At 33.2% G+C, this 20,999-nt stretch overlaps 1 protein-coding gene across 1 annotated transcript in view; it reads left to right on the top strand.

Annotated features, from left to right (window-relative positions):
* Nucleotides 1–20,999, top strand: part of LOC125809198 (gamma-glutamylcyclotransferase 2-3) — a 1,073,903-nt gene that overhangs the window by 418,984 nt on the left and 633,920 nt on the right. The window contains exons 2-9 of the mRNA XM_049488857.1: nt 9,883–9,998; nt 10,171–10,247; nt 12,476–12,529; nt 14,053–14,109; nt 14,213–14,253; nt 14,337–14,408; nt 15,645–15,724; nt 15,832–15,925. Of these exons, the coding sequence (XP_049344814.1) occupies nt 9,890–9,998; nt 10,171–10,247; nt 12,476–12,529; nt 14,053–14,109; nt 14,213–14,253; nt 14,337–14,408; nt 15,645–15,724; nt 15,832–15,911 (570 nt within the window). The 5' untranslated portion in view covers nt 9,883–9,889 and the 3' untranslated portion in view covers nt 15,912–15,925. The remainder of the gene's footprint in view (nt 1–9,882; nt 9,999–10,170; nt 10,248–12,475; nt 12,530–14,052; nt 14,110–14,212; nt 14,254–14,336; nt 14,409–15,644; nt 15,725–15,831; nt 15,926–20,999) is intronic.

Below are 20,999 nucleotides of genomic sequence, written 5' to 3' on the forward strand. Positions count from 1 at the left end.
TATCTTTTAATTTTCTTAACACCCATTTCTATCTAGAAGTAGAGATGATAATGGTATTCTAGTAGGTAGTTAGGATATTGGGTGCTATTTAGTATATTGTTTTTGCTTATTAGTGGTAAAAATACATTGGTTAAAAAATGAATTTTAAATTAAATTTTATCTTTTGTCATTGCAATATTTTTTTTTAAAAAAAAATTTATCTACTTCCGGGTACTAATAATTCATATTCTTCTATATTTATAAAAGTGAAATGTTCTAATTTTTTAAGAAAAACTTTTTCTATTATTATTTTTGTTCCTTAATAGAAAAACTTTTTCTATTATTATTTTTGTTCCTTAATTATAGCACGTCATCTAATACTATAGTATTTCTATATAAATCATATTTTTTTAATTACTAACTTGCCAGTTGCCACGTGCCACTTGCGTATCTCAAATTTCAAAGAGACACCGTTTGTGTTTTAATTCTTTTAAAAAGTGTTTTCAATAAGTAAATTATATTTGACTAATTTTTTTTAGGAAGTGTTTTTGAATGTGAAGTATAAAATATGATAAATATCAAACACGTTTATTATTAAAATTATTATATAGAGAGAAATTATTTTAAATATTTATGATGAAAAAATTAATTAAAATTTTTATTTTTATTTTTATTGAAATTTTCAATTAATTAATACATAGATAAATCAAGAAAAAATATTGAATATTGCTATAATATTAACATGATGATTTAAGTGTATTTAAAACAAAAATAATGATATGAAATGCATTATTTTAAAGAATAAAAAGAAAAAGAGTTGACATAGGTAGAAATCAAACATGTTATTTTATAATTAAAAAAAATAATTAATTAATTAAGTGAACATATATTTAGTAATATGTATTTATGATAGAGATACTCTTGTCTTGAAAAAGATAATATTTTGCTTCTGCTCCTGTTTCTGTTTCTTTTAAGAAGTTGAATTTTTTTGGTTTCTTTCTAATTGTAGAAAATATGTTGACTATATACCTATGCTAGCAGACCCAATATCTATTTTTTTTTCTCAATTTATATAATATCGATATAATTTGGAGAGTTAATCAAATTTTATAATAATTTAGATATTTTAAGTTGTTCATCATTGTGATTTATAGTATATTTTAGGGATAAGACACAAGTACCCCTAGACTATGACCCAAGTCTCAGAGACACACTTTAACTAAACTAAGGTCCTACTATCTCCGAACTCATTTTTTTTAATTTTATGAACCTTTTGACTTACGTGGCACACTCCGTGACTCTACGTTGTTGAGGCGTGTGAGAGATGTTTGGATGTCACGTAAGCCAAAAAGATGTACAAAATTACAAACAAACAAAAAAAGGTTAATAGGACATTAGTTTAGTTAAGGTGTATCTTTGAAATTTCGGTCATAGTCTAGGAGGGACAGGGAGTGTTTGTGCATTATCCCTATATTTTACATAATTTTTAATAACATATATTACTCTTTTTGTCTCAATTTATGTGGCACTAATAGAATTTCTAGAGTCAGTCAATTTTTTTATATGTCTTTTGAATTTTTAAGTTATTCAATAATTATTGTGATTTATATAACTTTTGACGTTATTTTCAAATAATACATGTTACTTTTTCTATACCAATATTTGTGGCACTCATAGAATTTTGAGAGTCAACCGAATGTTATTATGTTTATTAAATATCATAAGTTGTTAATTATTGTGATTCATAATACTTTTTACGTAATTTTAAAATAATATATATTACTCTCTTTATCCCAATTTATGTGACGCATATAAAATTTCAAGAGCCAGTAGTTTTTTTATATGTTTTAAAATATTTCAACATGTTAATGTGGGATTTACAATACTTTTTATATCATTTCCAAATAATATATGTTACTTTCTCTATTCCAATTTATGTGGCATTAATAGAATTTCAAGAGTCAATTAATTTTTTTATCTCTTTAAAACATTTTAAATTATTTATTATTGTAATTTATTTATGCAAATTTTAAATATATAAAAAGCTAAAAAAAAAAAAAGACAAAATTAAAACAAAGGAACAACAAATAAATTATTGAACTACCCGTGATTGCAAATGATTAGACGCCTAGAAACAACAATAAAATCGTCGTCATGACAACAAGAGTGTGGGTCCATCATGACAAATAGTAGTGTGACAATGTGTTAGAGGGTGTTTGGATTGACTTAAAAGTTGGTCAAACCTACTTTTAAGTCAGTTTTTTACTTTTGCAGTGTTTGACAAATATAAAAATAACTTAAAATAAGTTAGGAAGTGTTTGACAAGGTTAAAAATAACTTAAAATAAGTTTAAAATGACTTTAAATAAGTTAGAAAGTGTTTGACAAGGTTAAAAATAAGTTTAAAATGACTTAAAATAGGTTAAAAATCATTTTAAGTTGGTTTGATCAACTTTTAAATATGTTTGACTAACTTTTAAGTCAATCCAAACACCCACTTAATCGCCAACCCAATACGAACTCACTAAGCCATTAAAGGTAACAGTTAAAAATTTTAGTAAATAATCTAAGATTTATAACAAAGACCATTATCAAAATAAATTCGCGAAAATAATCTTCTTAGAATCTGAAAGTTATGTACCAAAATATCTTTATATTTTAGAATATGGGGGTTGCAATCCCAAAATAAAAGAAAACTAGGTCTGAAAAATGGACTAGAGAAGATAGACGAATCCATGACACTTTGGAAGAAGCAGTTCACCCTTAGATCCAAAAAGTGTGGGACTCACAACTAAGGTCACGCACGACCGCTAGAATATGTCGTGTACTCAACAAAATAAGAGTTAGTGCAAATATCAATACACAAAATCAACAGTGTATTGATAGGATCATCGGCTAACTCCAAGTATACAAAATATAAATAAGTAACTAAACCTTAGTAAAACAAGACAACATATACATATATCACCAAAATCAGTAAACATAAACTTGACTTTCGGTCCTCACATGACATAACAACCACAACAAACATATCCAACATCATTACAATAAATAAATCTGGTTCACTCATAGGACCAACACACAAACAAACAATCAACGTGTATCAGGCGTGTACCTGAGCCAACTGATAAAAAATATGAATCATGTGTGGTATCTGAGCCAACCAAATATTCCCTACCAGACGTGGTACCTGAGCCAACAAATAATATATGTTAAGCGTGGTACTTGAACCAACCTATAATATTGTAACATCTCGCTAATTGAAAGAACTAGAAAGAGTTAGAATTGGAAATAGTCATTTTAGGAAAGAATAAAAAATCTGGAAATTTGTTAAGTTATGTTAAGTTTGGGTTTTTAGTCAACTTCAAATGACTATAACTCCTAGCTCAGAATGAGTTAGGTGTGCTTCCAGATACCGTAGGAAATATCTTAGAATTATCTTTCCAACATCGCCAAGTTTGCGCGATTCCAAGTTCGTATGAGTGAGATATGCCCATTGGAAGTTGGGTTGTTCGAATAAGGAAAGTGTAATCCGGATTTTGGAAGGGTAGTTTGGTCTTTTCCTTACCAAATTACTTTATTTCGTTTTTAGGAGTTTAATTGGGGTCTAAATTGAACTTGGTCAGTTTAAGCTTTTGAAAACTAAGTTAGGGTTTTGAGAGAAGAGAAAAGAGGAGAAGGAGCAAGAATCGTCAAGTTCTTCAAGAATCGCTTGTGGATTTCGTCAAGGGGTGATCCCTACGAGGTATGTGAGACTTTCATAGCGTTGTGTTCGTTCACCCACGCGTCAATCATGTTTAGTTCAGCGAAATTTTTCCTAAAAAAAGGTTGAAAGTTTGATGTTCTTGATATGTGTTCATGAATTTGTTTTAGTTCTTGAATTGGGCTGAATTGAGGAGTTCTTGAGATTATCGCATCGAATTTTAGAGTTGTTTTGAGTTAGGTTCTTAGGTACATGTACAAGGTATCTGAATCTAAAGAGAATTTGGGAAAAAGAATCAAGTTTAGGCGAATTGGGGCTAGAAAACGAAGAAGGAAAAAGTCAGGCAAATCTGATGCCCCAGTCCACGTCGCGGATCTGCCCCCCAGTTTCGCAAAATTCTTATTCGCATTGCGTAGCGGTCACGAACCTTTTTGCCTAAAAAATTATTTTCACGACCAAATATTTAAATACATCTCTATCACGACCCGGGAGTACCCCTTATACGTAACATGGCGTATTTGACCCCGAATGGGTCTCATACAAGCCTCTAGCATCATCATTACATAAGACATAGAGAATAATGCGGAAAATTTAAAACTTTTACAATAAAAGTCAAACTTCACTTTTCATAAAGGAAAATCATAGGAAATCTAGACTTTGTCTCATACATCATCTAAAACATAGAAATACAAAGTTTGGGACTTAGCCCTTTACATCAATAAAAGTCTCAACATGAGAAGTACAATAGAAACTAAGAAATAGGAAATCTCGTCCTAGAACTTGAGGACTCACCACAACTTGGAGATAAGCAATCAAAGTCTTCTTCAAAAGGAGAGTGAAAGTCACCTAGCCGGAACCTACACTCATTAAGATGTAGAAGGAAGAAGGGGTTAGCACATAATATGTATTAGGTATGGAAACATGCATAAAATCCTTTAAATATGAAAAAAAATGACATTTTTATTTGAGAAGTATGTCTTTGTCCAGTTTAGAAACCAACATGCATTTATAATGTACAACACAAGCCATAATCACACTTACACTCATTACATGATAATATCAACACCTTAGCAACCCCTAAGGAACACTTGTGCAATGTATGGTTGGAATCCCATAACACCAACCCTACTAAGCACTCCCTTGAAGCTACCTTGGTCATGCACATCATCTTTAGACTCATTATAATCATTAGTCACAATCAAGGAAATAATCATGTACATTACTTGAATACAAGGAAAGTCATTCACAACAACTATCCATTCAACACCCATGCATACATTTGTATCTTATCATAATATAAAAGAACTATCCTACAACATCCTACTAAGTCTACTTGTGCAATGTGGAAATGCAGTCTCATACCCTCACTCCTACTAAATAAACTCACCAAGAAGTCATAGTATAGTTCATGTCTCATTCATTATCTTTCATTTAGAAAAGAATAGCCATAACCGACATAGACTATGTAAGCTACATGGAATCAGGTGTCATGTAACCCCACACCAAAAGAAGGTGTCCTACTTGCCTAAGATATGACTAAATGTATTAGCGTCTAGGTGGATCCACTAGCTAAGTCCTATGCTGGCACATAGTTATGGGATAAGAGATTGCTTCTAGAAACCCGCCCTATTGCATTGGCGGAGGGTCTTCCATCTCATATCAATTTGGATGACCCGCCCTATTGCATTGGCGAAGGGGCCTTTTCCTCATTGTCCATATCCACTCGGTGTTAAGCGTTATTTCCCAAATTATACATAATTATTTCTTGAATTGCATTTACATGTGTGAATGAATGCTCTATTATTCATTCAATACAATTCATCAAAATAGCTCATAGATTCATTAAAGGTAAGAATGTACTTTCAAACCTTAGAATCAACATTAGTTTGTGAGTAGGACTTTCACATTACATTTATAGTGTTTTCATGAGAAATAAACTTTCAATCAACACAATACATCATCATCATCCCAGTCTATTCATGTATCATCAAGTATAAGGGTAAGGGAAGAACAACCTTTCAACAATACCATACTTTACACATTAGTCATAGGAGATTTACTTTCTAAATGAATCAATAGTTTATACACATCTTGCATCCATATGTACAAACCCTAGCAATTTACCCCTTTTCAAGGTCATGAATCATGTCTCACAATTACACCTAAAGATACTACAACAGGCATGGACAAAACAAGATTCAATAACTAAATTCACATAGAAACAATTCATAGTAATCATCTTGGCATCAATACACCCATCACAATACTTGAAATTGGGGGTCATAGGGGTGTTCATGGGTTCAAGGGGAATTTTACAATGAAAATCACCATTAAACATCAAATCATCCATAATATAATGCAATTAACATAATAAAATCATTTTTAGGAAGAATTCATGGTTGGAATAGAAACCCTAAGTTACCAAATTTCGAAATCAAGAGTTGAAGGGCTTCATGGAGAAAAGTGTTCCATGAATCAAAGTCCCCATACCTTAATTGATGTTTTCCCACGAAATTAGAGTGAAAATCTTGGAGCTTGAACCCTAATCTTGAGCTTCTTCTTTGTTCTTCAATGGAGTTTAGAGAGAGAATATTTTTGGGAGGGAAGTTGGTTGAGTTTGAGTTTGTGAGTTATGAGAGTTTAGAGACTTGTTTAATACTTAAAAATACTTTAATATTCTTAAAACAACTAATAATAACTGCCCCCGACCCTAACTTAATTAATTAGTAATTTACTAAACTACTCCCACATGGCCGACTTAAGACTGCCTTCCCAGGTCCCATCCACGAGACCCCGACCACAGGGTGTGGTTTGAACCACGGACCTTACTGGTCACTCGTGGTTTGGGTCTGAGGCTGACCTTTTGGTCTTAGTCTAGGACCCATCCATGAGCCCCCACCTACGGGGAGTGGTATGGTCCACGGACCGTGCTGTCCAGGCGTCAAATGAGACTGAGACTAGGAAGTTTTGGGGACCATTGGGAGGCTAAGTCTTGACTCATGACTCCCATCTACGAGGCATGAGTCAGTCCACACCTCGTGGTCCCTATTTCGTGAATTAAACTGTTTTTAGATAGCTTTTCGAGTTGCCCATTGGCCCTCATCAAGGACCCTTGGGGGGTCTTTGGGGGGCCATGCCTTGACGTTTAGGGACTTAGACACTAGTGCTAAGTTAGGAAAATCATTTTAGGACTTCAACCTTACGTTTTAACTTCATTAGGCTACTAGACTACACATTAAGCTCTAACTTAGGTCATTAGATTTCTGGGGTGTTACAATCTCTGCGTCACGGATTAGTTTCCAGACAGTGATTTCTTGATCGTTTCTCATGTTTAACTATCTAAAAACACTCCTAAACATCATGAGATCCTTCTTATCACAAATCACAATCCTTGAATCCATATTCAAGGAAAGTTAAGAGTCAAGTCAAGAGAAGTTAAGAGTCAAGTCAAGAGGTTAAGAGTTAAGTCAAGAGAAGTTAAGAGTCAAGTCAAGAGGTTAAGAGTTAAGTCAAGAGAATTTCATAAAGTATTTCAAAAGAGAGAAGTTCATAAAGTATTTCAAAAGAGAGAAGTTCATAAAGTATTTCAAAAGTCTTTCACAAACGTTTTAACTTTGTTTTAAGACTTAAGCTTGAGTTGAGGAAAAAGTAAGAGTAAGGTTCATTTCTTCAAAGATTATACGGGAACTAAGTATTTTCAAGAGTTCAAAATGTTTTCACATTTGAGCAAGAAGGGAAACACCGATTTCCAAGAGAGCTTTTAAGCTAAGTTTTGAGTAATTATCTCAAACCAAAGTAAGAAGTTTTGTTTTAAAAACATATGAGCTAAGTAAATTTTGGGAGTAGTATTGAGCACCGATATGGGGATGCGAGTTCATAATAACTCAAGTCTCCATAAACCATGTAGCCATCATGGGTAGTAAAGGATTATACTTTTTAGATGATTCCTTAAGTGCTTTTTAGCATAGACTAGTGGATCCACTTAGTTAAGGCGTTTTATACGACAACAAAGTATAGGACAATTTTGGCAGCGTGGGCAAGTCGTTGTATCACCACTTAGGCTCATAGTGGTGGTTGTCGGTTAGAGAAACTCCCACAATATTACATTAATTTATTATATGAGTAATTTGAGTTGTTATTGCATTTTCTTTAACAAACTGAGTTGATTTCTACTATTTTAAAAAGCCTTCTATATATTGCATGTGTATTATTGCTTTATATTGAGTTAAGTTATTCGTGACTTGAGTAAAGTCAAGGTAAGTGTTTCTTTCAGATTCCTTTCAAGCTTATGTTATGTTTAGTATTCCCCTCGCATACTCGTATATTCAATATACTAATGTCATTTGGCCTGCATTATTTTATGATGCAAACACAGGTAATCAGGATCAACATCCAGGGCCCCGTTGATCCAGTTGACCACTCAGAGTCAGTTGGTGAGCCTCTTTGCTTTCCGGAGGACTCCTTTTACTTTGCTTTCTAGTATTTCAGTTGTTAGGATGATCGGGGGTTTTGTCCCGACATCCCTTCTTGTTTTAGAGGCTTTATTGACAATTAGTAGTTCAGTTGTCTTTACATTATTATTTCATATGTTAAGACTTGAGTTGTCATTTTGGCCAGGTTGAATGTTTGATCTTTAAACGTTCTAAGTTATTTTATTAAACGGTTGAGTAGAAGTGCATTTGATCATTGTAATAATGCTTAGAGTTTTCCGCTGAGTAAGTAAGTCAGGCCAAGGGTTTGCTTGGGGCCAGCAATGGTTCTCGAGTGCCAGCCACGTCCAGGGTGTAGGCTCGAGGCGTAACAAATTTGTACCAGGCATGGTACCGAATCAACCAATAAACAAAAACATCACACGATCACACTTACATTGAATACAACCACACTTGCAAGACTACACGTAGTTAAGACATATTCGTGGCATAAGATCGACAACAATATATGTATCAATGCACATTAATTATTCCTTTATTCCATGAACACGTATTGTACAAGTATTGCTAACGGAACGGTCAACATGTACCCATAACGTAATAAAAACAACTCAATCATCACCAACCTCAAATCAAGTATGAACGCTTTATTGAAGTTAAGCATTTCCTTTGTTATGAAACTTAGTTTTTTTTTTTATGTATACACACCAATACAACACAAAATGACCTAAATAATTCTCAATTATTTCGTAATCTCAAACCCTATGCCAGTCTCATGATCATTCTCACCAATCCAGGTCTTTTCCATCCTTAATTCACTTGAAACTGTTTATGTTATGGTTACATTAGCGAATTACAAATATTTAATCATGAACAATATTTTATACCAAGTTTAAGGGCTTCTACATTCAAACCTGCCAAAGTGAAAGGAGGGGTATTCTAGAATAAAAAATAAAGATTAAGTGTATTTTAAGACCAAATGGGGAAATAAGGGTATTTTTGAACCATTTTCAATAGGATAGAGGTATTCTTGAGTCAAAAAATAAGTTGAGGATATTTTTCAGAAGGTGATTTATGATATTTATGAGCCTTTTTTCATAATTGAAAGATATTTACTTCCACTTTTTTACTCCCTTTGTCCCTAATTACTTGTCAATTTTGACAAATCAAGAAAGGATTAAAAAAATTTCTCCATTATATCCTCAATTTATTACTTTGAAAAATATTGAACTTCTTGAAAATCTTAAGTTTTCAATTCATCCACTTCATAATTAATAGGGATAAAATGGTAAACTCACTATATCAATTATTGTTTTCTTAATAAGTGTGTCCATTCAAAAGTGGACAAATAATTAAAAACAGGGAGAGTATTAGTTAAATGAATATTAAAATAAAAAAATTCTTCAATAATAATGTACTTTTATTTAGAAAAAAAAGTGTTTAAAAAGAAAATAATGCAGTAATATATTTATTAGGACAAAGACTTTTTTGGGACAAAACACCACATTTTTAGACATCTTTATTTCATTTCACAAAGATATTTTTGTCCCTAAAAAATATACTCCCTGTACTCCCTGTCCCCATTTACGTGGCACTTGTTTGGAACTCAAAATCCGAAAAGTGCCATTGGGGGAGGGAGAATGAAAACTTTGATAAATCCGATCCTGTCTTGGCATCTAGCCATTGGTTTGGTAAGCTGCTAATAATTTTTGTATTGATAGGTATTAACCAATCCACAACATTCTTGGGTCCGCTCAAATTTCATTTGAGGAAAAAAAATGGTGATGTGGGTATTTGGATATGGATCTCTAATTTGGAAGCCTGGCTTTAACTACGATGATCGTCTTTTCGGTTTTATCAAAGGCTATCGTCGTGTCTTTTATCAAGGTAAACCTTTTATTTTTGAGTGTGTTTTGTATATACATTGAATGCTTGTGAATGTTACTATGTCATATGCTTCTTTTCTGATAGTCAAAATGAAAGAATTAATCTTTGACAACTATATATAGTTGGTCTAGTTAGTGGAGAGTTAATAGAAGTATAAATATGTGTTATGTAGGCAGTACTGATCACAGAGGGACACCAGAATTCCCAGGTAGAACAGTGACACTGGAGCCTGCTGAAGGAGAAATTTGTGTGAGTGTTTCTTTCTTTTTACATTAACCCATGTCATGTTTGTCTTTACTTGTCAATGTATTGACTACCTTGTTTGTCTCTTTTTCTGCTATATCCCAACTTATCCATGTGGTTCAATTCTTAAATGTATCTGGTTGCCAAGTTTATGAGGCTGGAAGAGTCAAAGAGTATGGAAAAATAAATATACTATGAAGAAATGTCACAAAAAAGTTTAAATATATTAACTTTTTTTTAGTGACACTAAAGATTAGCATGTTGCCATAGCATCTCCACTACATCATTTCATTTTCGATCTGCTTTGAATTGTTTTTTCTTGAGCTGAATCGGGGAAACAACCTCTCTACCTCCCAAGGTAGGGGTAAGGTTTGTGTACTCTATACCCTCCCCACCCCAACTTGTGCAATTACATTGGGTATGTTAATGTTGTTGTTGTACTAAAGATTAACATGAAATTGCCTTCTTGTTGCCTGTGTATGATCTTCTCTTTTTCTCCTATTAATTTGTGCTGATTTTCATTTACTTAATCTGAAATGCTTCAAGAAGGTGATTTTTTTTCTTTTTAGCAGTTTCACCCTGCTGTTCTAATATTCTTCAGGAAGCTGTAGAATAGAAATATAGTAAGATCATCTAAATTTCCTTCCAAAGAAAAGAAAAAGGTGTTTGATATGACAGGTGAACTCAATGGATTTGATTCGTTCCATAACTATTGATCTAAAAGTACTTGTGTATGTTAAGAAGGGAGCAAATTAGACAGTTAAATCAATTGAAGCCTTGATTACCACCTCTCAAGTTCCCCGATTGATCCCACGATAGAGTTGGGCGATCTTGATGCTTTCCAAAATATTGAAGTTCCACATAAATATGTTTTTTTTTAAGATTAAAATTAATCAAATAAAGTGATGCGTTCACTTTTATTCCAATGTCTGTACGAAAAGGAAATTGAAAATGGTGAATAGATTATCATATATATGGATCCTAGTTTCTCTTGAAGATACTTCCTTGTTTAATGTTTCCATTCCATTGTTGTTTGTTCCAATCTAAACAAGAGATATATATTAAAATCATCCTTCATCTTTTTCTTCATGTAAGTTGTCTTCTTTTGTCTGAGTAAGATTGTTCAAGCAAATCTAATACCTCCAACCTTGTCTATACATTTGCTAAAGGGATTAGTAGAAGTTATATAACAGAACTGTACATAAAGTCCTTGTGGGCAAGCTTTCTCAAAGTATTCTGCATAGTAGAGATACCTGGAAACTAAATAAGAGTGTTTCAAGCTGGTGCGCTTCCTAGTTCCTTCAAGTGTATAATAAGGCAGATCATGCTTTTAAAGAGGGCAAGAAGAATTTATCTGTTACTTTGTCTTGAAGGAAGAAAGAACTTCGTAAGATGTTGATTTTGGTTACTGGTGCCATTGGACTATGCACGGTTCTTCTCACTACTGGATGCCTAATATGTTCGTGGAGTACTGCTAGAGATTCGATATAGGCTGCCTTTGTCTCACTGGATGCTTCCTTAGAAGCTATTGGCTGGCTGCTTAGTCTAGGTTAGGATGCTAACATGAGGAACCTTCTCTTATATGCCTTTCAGTTGTCCTAAAAAATGAAAAACACTTTCATTCTTCTAGGTTGTTGTATGGATTCACAGGTGATGATGCACAACGTTTCCTTCTATATGCACTTCTTCTGATTCTATACAATTCCTTTGTTACAGTTGGTCCTAATGCACTAGGTATTAATGTGATTCAATGGCTGATATCGTTACGTTAAATCACTATTATATAAGTCCAAAACAATGTCTGATTGATGCAAAGGAAAATAGTGACTGATTTAATGGCCGTCTGTTCTTTTCTTTTGTATTCCTGTTATTCAAATGTCTGATTGATGCAAGGGGATACAAAAAGGAAAGAATATGAAGTTTGTATACTCTGAAAGAAGATAATAACGCTATCCTTCTTCGTGTCTCTTTCCTTCCCTCTCCTCTTGTGTATCCAATCAAAGCACTGTGTATCCGTTTCTCATTGATTTCTTAGACGATCAACTTAGTAGTGAAGTCTCTGATTAACCAGTGCAATGCACAATCTGCAGCATATTCTTTGCAGCAACAACGTATCTCCTCAATGAGAAAAAGGAACAAAGAGGCTTGTGAATGCTATTTTATGTAATGAGATTTATCTGCTTATGTGTGACCAATTCCCAATAGTTGAAACTGATGACTCTTTACACTTACAGTGGGGTATGGCCTACAAGATAACAAAGGAGGAAGATCAAGAAGTTGCACTGACAGTAGGTTTTTCTTTTATACGTGTTCTTTTGTCTTATCCTTTTTCCATATGAAAGATTGTGAACTATATGTTATTTTTATGCTTGTGTTTACCATATGCGAGAATTCAAAATTTGTGCTATTGTGAGATATACATTTGAGGCACATCCCATTCTTACTGTTTGAAAGTAATGAAGTGTTATCTTGCTGTCTTAAAATCTATTGACTTTATGCACTGAAGAGTCGAGGAGACATCTGCTTTAGTTATTAGCTTGATAGAGTAAGTTACAGCTTTAAGGAGGTACAATGTGGTCTAATTTATAATTTTTTGGGAACAGGCTGATTGAAAGAAATAGTAAAGTCAGTTAAACCATATAAATTTTTTGAGCTATTATATGCTTGCAAAATTTCTAAATTTTCGTTAGAGTAATGTTATTACATATAACCTCAGAAAGGGGAAATTCCCTGTTCACAAACAAGGGGGGATTAGTGGTCGATGCTCATCGGAATCTCACATGTGCTCCAAAAATGAGCAACAGCAGTATTCCATGCTTCATCTCTTATATGTAATTTATCCATTAAAAAAGTGCTAATATACCTCAAAGCAGGAAATGAAACATTAAGCTCAAAGGTGTCTTACTAGGCATGCAACTCTAATTGAACGATGAAACCATTCAGTTGCCAGGCAGTGAGGCATGCATCAATAACAAAATGCATAATCACTGGTTCTTTTTTACTTCACTAAATGCCAGAAAGCAGATTATCTGATGTTGCCTTAGACAGTCATATTAAAGTAGTTGGTTGTAATTTGTCAGCCCTTATGCTATGAAAGAGAAGTTGAGTGACTTGACTTGCCAGTGGCCTCTTAAAAATAGTATTTTCTTGAGAGAATTCCTAAAAGAGATTCTAGAACTTCTGGAATTAGCTTTGTGTGTAATTGAATTTCCGAAGGAAATCTAGAACTTTAATTATTTAGATTTGGGTAACAAATATCAAATAAATGCTCATGTTCACTTAGATGAATTGGAAAATTGCATCCCAACTTGAATCCAAAAGATTTGGCTCCCCTATAAAGTATTATTCTAAGCTTTTTTTCTTTATTCCTTGCCTTCTTTCTGTTTGGTTATGTTAGTTGATATTTTGAATTCCTTAAGCATTTTGATTTTGAAATATGTAGTAAATGCTACAATTTACGTCTTTTGACCAAAATCATTATTAGTTTGCTCTTGCTCCACATTCACAGATTTCCTCTGCAGCATTCTCCTAGGATATACCATATATTCACTTTGACAGCAGAGATCTACCATAGATATCTGTGTTTGACTGCCGTAGTTTTCCGGTTCCCCCAATTTCTGTATGAGTTTCACAATTTACTGGTTCCAGTCTTCCAAATATTAATTGAGCTTCTATCTTTCACTTGTATGACAGTGCTTTTTTTGTTTGTCTGGTTACAATTATATTATAATGACATTCATGTGGCCTAAATCACATCATTGAATGACTCTATTTTGTTAATGTATATTCTTTTCATGTTTCCTCCATCTAGTACCTTGAAGTCAGGGAAAAACAATATGACCAGAAGGCTTATGTAGATCTTTTCACTGTAAGTCATACTGAGTTAACATTTAACCAAAAGAAAGTGCTTGCTGATTTATCATTCTTTGCTCTGTGCTAATTGATTCATTAACAAATCAACTTACATCCAGGAGCCTGCAGCCTCAGCACCAGCTGTTTCTGGTGTATTAGTGTAAGTTACAAAATTGACACACTACAAAATTTCTACTCAGTTTTTTCTTGATTCATCATGCAAAACTACGTTTGACTATTCAGATACATAGGTTCTCCAGACAAGAAGCTTAACGAGAACTACCTGGGACCTGCATCAGTTGAAGAAATTGCTAGGTGTGTGTCATATTTCAATGCTTTTTAAAAATAATTCGCACTACAATCTATGACAAGCCCATGTCAGAATTTCTGTTAGAAATAGGAAATACATTATAGTGACCAATGATCTTGACTTTGATCCTAGGTAAACAAAGCTGAGATTCTTAGAATTCCACATTGATAAAGTGCTGTGTTGTAGCCTTTCTTATATGATTTTTGGAAACTCCTTACGGCATGGGCTAGGCTTTTGGATTATGCCCAGGATTTTTTATATGATTTTGGAAAATCCTTATGGCATGAGCTAGCCTTTTGGATTAAGCTCAAGATCCATTTTCTTAACATGGTATCATAGCCACTCTATGCGACAAATACAAGAGAAATATTGGGTATGTAAGGAAGTGGGCCTAAGATTTGACGTGCTTTAAAGCCGTGAAGGTCTAGGTTCAAGCGGACAATATCACTAGTGGATGAGCTGTGACAATATGATATCAGAGCCAAGCTCATCTTATCCTTCATGTTGGGCTACTCAATATTGTTCCCCTTGTTATACCACTTCACACTCCAAATGTCCTGTCCTGGGTGTGCAGATGGTGTTACATAACACATATGTTAAGTATATGAAATGTATTTTTCTTACATGTCCTTGGACAATCCTCATCACTTGAGTTCTTGGTTTAATTAGGATTTAGACCCAAGATCATAACAATTATTTTCTAACAATAAACCCTTGTGGTCCGGCCCTTCCCCGGACCCCGCACATAGCTGAAGCTTAGTGCACCAGGCTGCCCAGATATATTACTGTTTAATCCAAGAACATAAATATTTCTCCCTTGACTGAATACACTTGCTACACATGAGAAATGTATTTGAACATTTTTTGTCGATTTCAATGATGTGGATACATCTCTTGGTTAATTTTCTTTTAATAATTAATGTAGTTAATAATTAGTTTCATGCTCTTAAGTTATGTATAGCCAACAATCCTCTGATAAAGTTTGGTGGACAAGTGGTTTGTTGAACTGTGTATGAGTGGGTACTTTTAAGCATCAGAACTGTAAAATTATATGTTTAACTTCCGATAGTGAATAGAAGTTATTTTTACAAAATCATCTTGACTGCAACAACAGGTAACTGTCTTGACCTGCTTTATGCTCTTTGTGGTTCTAACTTCATCTAAAGGGAGCTTTTAAGAATTTGACTTTTGGAGTTGGCATTATAGTTTGGCAACTTTTAATGTATATTTATATTGTGCAGTCAAATTGCTCATGCAGAAGGCCCCTCAGGACCCAATAGAGATTACCTTTTTCAACTTGAAAAAGCCCTTGGCCTCTTAGGTAACTTCTTAAGCCTCAAAAAGCTGCCGTTTCCTACTTCATTTCGTGCTTTAGATTTATCACTCTTTACATTGTTGGCCAACATTATCCGTATTCACTTGAACTAGGGTGTGAAGATAAACATGTCATCGACATAGCAAAGGAAGTCAGGCGCATTCTTTCAGAAGACGAGGTAACTATCTCATGATCTTGCAGATACACCTGAGGATCATTTATCTGAGTAGCAGACACTTGAACAGTGCATGTTAGAGGGGAAAAGCAATTGCTTTTCTATATCCAAGTTCCTTCATATTTCTTGCATTCAAGGAAAATAATACATACACTATTGGCTTTCATGTTTTGTTAGCTCAATCTTTCAATAATATACTTGAATTGTCATACAAATGGAAAGATGATTGAGTTAATAAAAGTGTGTCATGACATAGAATTGTTCTTAAAGCACCACTTTTAGTTAGACAAAAGAATATTACATCTAATTGCATGACCACTAGCTTCACTTCCTTCTTCATCGTCTTATACCTCTCCCTATTCCTCCCCTTTTCAATTATGAGATATAAGAAAATGCAATACTAGAAAAGTTATTATGAAGTACAAATCGATTCGAGTACCTTAACAATCCAAAAAAATGTTGTCAAAACCACACGTTATATACTTCCTACTGAGCAGATCAAATTTCCTTTTTGTATTACTACAAAAATTACTCTGCCTACTTTTTTTTTAAAATTTTTATATTTGCAAAAGTGCACGTTTCTATTTACACAAATCCAATAGGTAAAATCATTCACTAAAATGAGTATTATGTCAATAGTAATGCATAAGTAATACAACGTTTGATAATTGATGAGAAGGTAATACGATGTTTGAATTTGATTTAAAGTTCCACATAACTAATACATGTATAAATTATGAGAAAATCTATATATTATTTTATACAAGATATGTTGAATAACTAATACTCCCTCTATCCCAATTTGTGTGACATGCTTTGACCAAATTAAGCCATTATTTAAAGTAATTCACCAAAATAGTATGTTTTTCTAAATTTTACAAAATTAGTATAAGCGTATTCCACAGTAGGGCTGGCAAGGGGATGGGGACTGGGGGACGGGACGGGAAAGGGACGCCTTTGCTGAGATTTTGGGGGGACCGGGATTGGGGGGATAAAAATTCGTCCCATCCCGTCCCACTATATATGCGGGATGGGACGGGGTTTGGCGGGATAGGATGGGACGGGACGGGACGTGAGATTTTTATTTTTTTTATATGTTTATTTATTTGTATTGAAATTATATGTTATTGAATAGTATTTTTAGTTTATTTAGTTTTCAATAACATTTTTAGCTAATAAAAAATGCTTAAGTTTTCAAATTTCAAATTTGAGAATTTCAAATTTCAAATTTGAGAAGTTCAAATTTGTATTTTAAAAGAATTTAACTTGAAATTTCAAATGTCAAATTTCAATTTTTAAATTAAGTATTTTAAAGTTAGTATTTTAAAATTAAAATTAAAATGCAAGACAATAGTTATATAAAAAAGACTTGAATTAAAGCCTTCAAATTTATTCAATAAAATCTAATTGCAACTTAGAACTTAGAAGTTACAATTTACAAATATTAGTGGAGTAATTAATCTACGCAACCACCTTCTAGGAAGGATTCTGTTTCAATAAGTTCTCATATGTAAAACTAATATTTGTTACAAATATTAGATGAGTAACTAATTTACGCAGTCACCTTCTAGGAAGGGTTCTGTTTCAATTAGTTCTCGGATGTAATCTAATATTTGTATTCTCTTTTAAAATTCAATTCTAATTGTCACATCATATCGACGGTAACATCCTCCGGTGTTGGCAAACTTGCTAGAAACTCTTGTGACTCTAATTCATCATCACTAGATCCAATTACCGCATTAATCCAAGCTTCTTGTTTGGAACTTAACCTTGGCAAATTATAATTCCTCCTCTCGGCGTTGACCCAGTCTCTAAATAAAATTGATGTTTCCAAACTTTCTTCCGCCAATGAATGTCTATGATCGCCAATTTGAAACCTTGCCGCACTAAAAGAAGGCTCCGATGCAACTGATGAAGCTTGAATAGCTAGAACATCACGAATCATTTTGCTCAAAATTGGAAATGCAACGCTCCGCCTCCTCCACCATGCTAATAAATCTTCATTGCCATCTCCATCTTCCACTGTTTCTAAAGATTGATTAAGATTATTTTCAAAATCATCACGGTTAGTAGAATTAAGACCAAGAAAACCTCGCATATAACTTGAAATTCGAGCTTTACTTTGAGGATTAGAAGTTTGACCAACTTCTCCTTGAATATTTCCTATAGTTCTATATTTTTCATACAAAACTTTTGCTTCTACTTTTATGTTAGACTTACACATTTCACAAGTTGGATTTTTTTCCGGTAAAATTTCTAAAGTATCATAAAAAGTGTCAACAAGTCCCTGCACACCTCATAATTTATAGTCAGGATGAAGTAAAGTAGCAGTTAAAAAAATTTGAGGAATAGGAAAAAAAAAATTAAAAAAAATTTCAATCATACCTTCAATTGCAACTCTAAATTTTTCAATTTTTTTGTATTTAGAAAATTGAATTGAAATAGCACAAATATTTATTAATACTATTGAAATAGTAGGATAATAAATTCCAGAAAACATGATTGTAGCATCATAAAAAAGTCTTTAAAATTCTAATAGTTCATTAGTTTCTTCTCAATCTTCTTCACAAATTCTCTCTAATGGGTCTGCATTATGAGCATTAAACACCATTTGTACGGGTCCTTTATATTCGTAAGCAACTGAAAACATTTCGTAAAAAGAATTCCACCTTGTTTTAATATGTTTTGAAGTTTTTCTTGGTGGAAAATCACATAGTACACAACGCTCATTAAATTCTCTAATTCTAGCAACTCTATGAGCATAAAAAATCCATGCAACAACATATTCAATATTCATACAACCACATTTAAATAATGAAATACCATCTTGTACAACTAAATTTAATGAATGTGCAACACATCTAACATGAAAAGAATTAACATCAATTGGACATAATCTAGATTTTAACATACTGACAACGTTTGTATTATTAGATGCATTATCTAATGCGACAGACATTACTTTATCTATAAGCATGTAATAATCTAGAACACTCAAAATATTTGAAGCTAACTATGCATCAGTTATTTTCTCTACACATTCTTTATAACTTAAGATTCTTTTTTGCAAATTCCAGTTATGATCAATCCAATGTGCTGTAACAGTTAAATAATCACGTCCATTAACACTACGACCCATGTCCGAAGTTATAGACACTCTACAATCTAATATGCTAAATATACAACGAAGATATTGACAATGTTTACCTTGATATACAAAAACATCAGATTTAACAGTATTTCTTGAAAAACCTCTATAAGTAGGATTATAAGTTTGTTGAATATATTCAATAAAACTGGGATGTGAAGGAAAACTATAAGGCAAACCACAAACATAAACTATTTTAGCTAAATTTTTGCGATCTCTTTTCTTATTATATTTACGTTGTGTTAGTGGACCACCGGGGTTAGAAGGATTTAATGTTCCTTGAACCATGTTAGAAGCCCCTATCGATTCATTAACATTAATATCAAAATCATTAACTGAAATTCCTTTTTTTCTATCGGCTAATGATTTAGCTTCTTTATATTGAATCGGCACACAAGATAACAAGTGTCTATTTAAGCCCCCCGTCCCACCTTGACCTCCACCTTGTTTATGTTTAAAAGGTTGCTTACACTTATTACAAATAGCAATAGAGTTTTCCTTATCTAAAGTCATAAATTGCCACACAACAGATGTTTTAGGGCGTTGATACTTCACTTTCTCCCTTGTAGGAGGTATAAGGGGTGGGCGTCCACAATTTTGCTCCATTGAATTTATAGTTTCATTTGGAACTTCTGTCATCGGACTAGTAGGTGTATCATCTAATTCCACTTCTCCCGAACCAACTTCTACTTCTTCACCTGAATTTTCATCAAGATAAGGATTAATATCACCATAAATTTGTTGTAAAATTTCATGATCGAGTTGAACATTTGAATCAATATCATAAGAAGTATCATCAACATAAGTAGAATCATTTGTATTAAATCTAACTCTAGACATTGATTTAGAAGAAGTACCATTACATTTACTCTTATTTTTTCCTTACTACTTTTTTTATTAAAATTAAATAATTTACTAATGCCACTTGGTTCTTTCTCTTTTCCTTTATTGGTATCTTTTTTTGCTAGAACTCATATTTAATTATATGTAAAGTGTAATATAAAAATAATAATAACACAAAAATTAATGACGAAAAATAAAATATAAATATTATAAAACAAATGTACCAAACGTCTGCGTTAATAGCTTGCGTTGTAACCGATTCTTGAAGCTTGTAGTTTGTTGTAACTTGTAATTTGGAACTCCAATACTTGATAGCAAATATGAGAATTATATATATTATGATATGCTATGAAAATTTAGAATTGAAATATATGTATTATGATATAATATGAGACTTAAATGGAATAAAAAATTGAGACTTAAGATTGAGAGGATATAGAAAATAGATGAGAGAATAGATGATTTTGTAAGAAATAATAAGGGATAGAGGGGTATTTATAATATTAAAAATGGGTTAAAGTGTATTTATGATAACTTGAGGGTTTAAATTAAAGTATTAAAAGTAGGGGGGTGGTAGGGGGTGTTGGGGAAGTGAAAAAGGTGAATAAATCCGTTGGGGGGGCCACTAGCCATTGCCCCAATGGTCCCCAACGGATATAATTAAAAAAAAAAAATTAAAATTGAGGGGATCCCGCGAAACCGGCCGATTCAGCCGGGCCGGTTCGACCGGGACCAAAGGGTGGACCGGCCCCTAACCGGTCCCCTATCCCGAATCCCTCCCAACCCGCGAGAAGTTACGGGATCGGGTCCGGCGAGCCGATTCTTGAACCGGTCGCGGGCCGACCCGGTCCCCCTGCCAGCCCTATTCCACAGACCACAGTAATGTTTAGGGTGTATTTTATTTTTTAAAATTCAGTTGTGTACTGACGGCGTAAGTTGAGAAACGTTATTGTGAGTAACGTTTTATAATACGTTACTTTGAGTCACGTGTTACTCCTAAAACGTTGCTCACAATAACGTTTCTTAAGAATTCAATCCTACAAATTTAGAATTGAATCTTGCAAATATAGTTATAGAACGTTACTGAGAGTAACGTTTTACATTAAAAATGTGAT

Source organism: Solanum verrucosum, unplaced genomic scaffold (genome assembly GCF_900185275.1).
Source record: "Solanum verrucosum unplaced genomic scaffold, falcon-dt-bn FXZP01000062.1, whole genome shotgun sequence".
Taxonomy (NCBI): domain Eukaryota; kingdom Viridiplantae; phylum Streptophyta; class Magnoliopsida; order Solanales; family Solanaceae; genus Solanum; species Solanum verrucosum.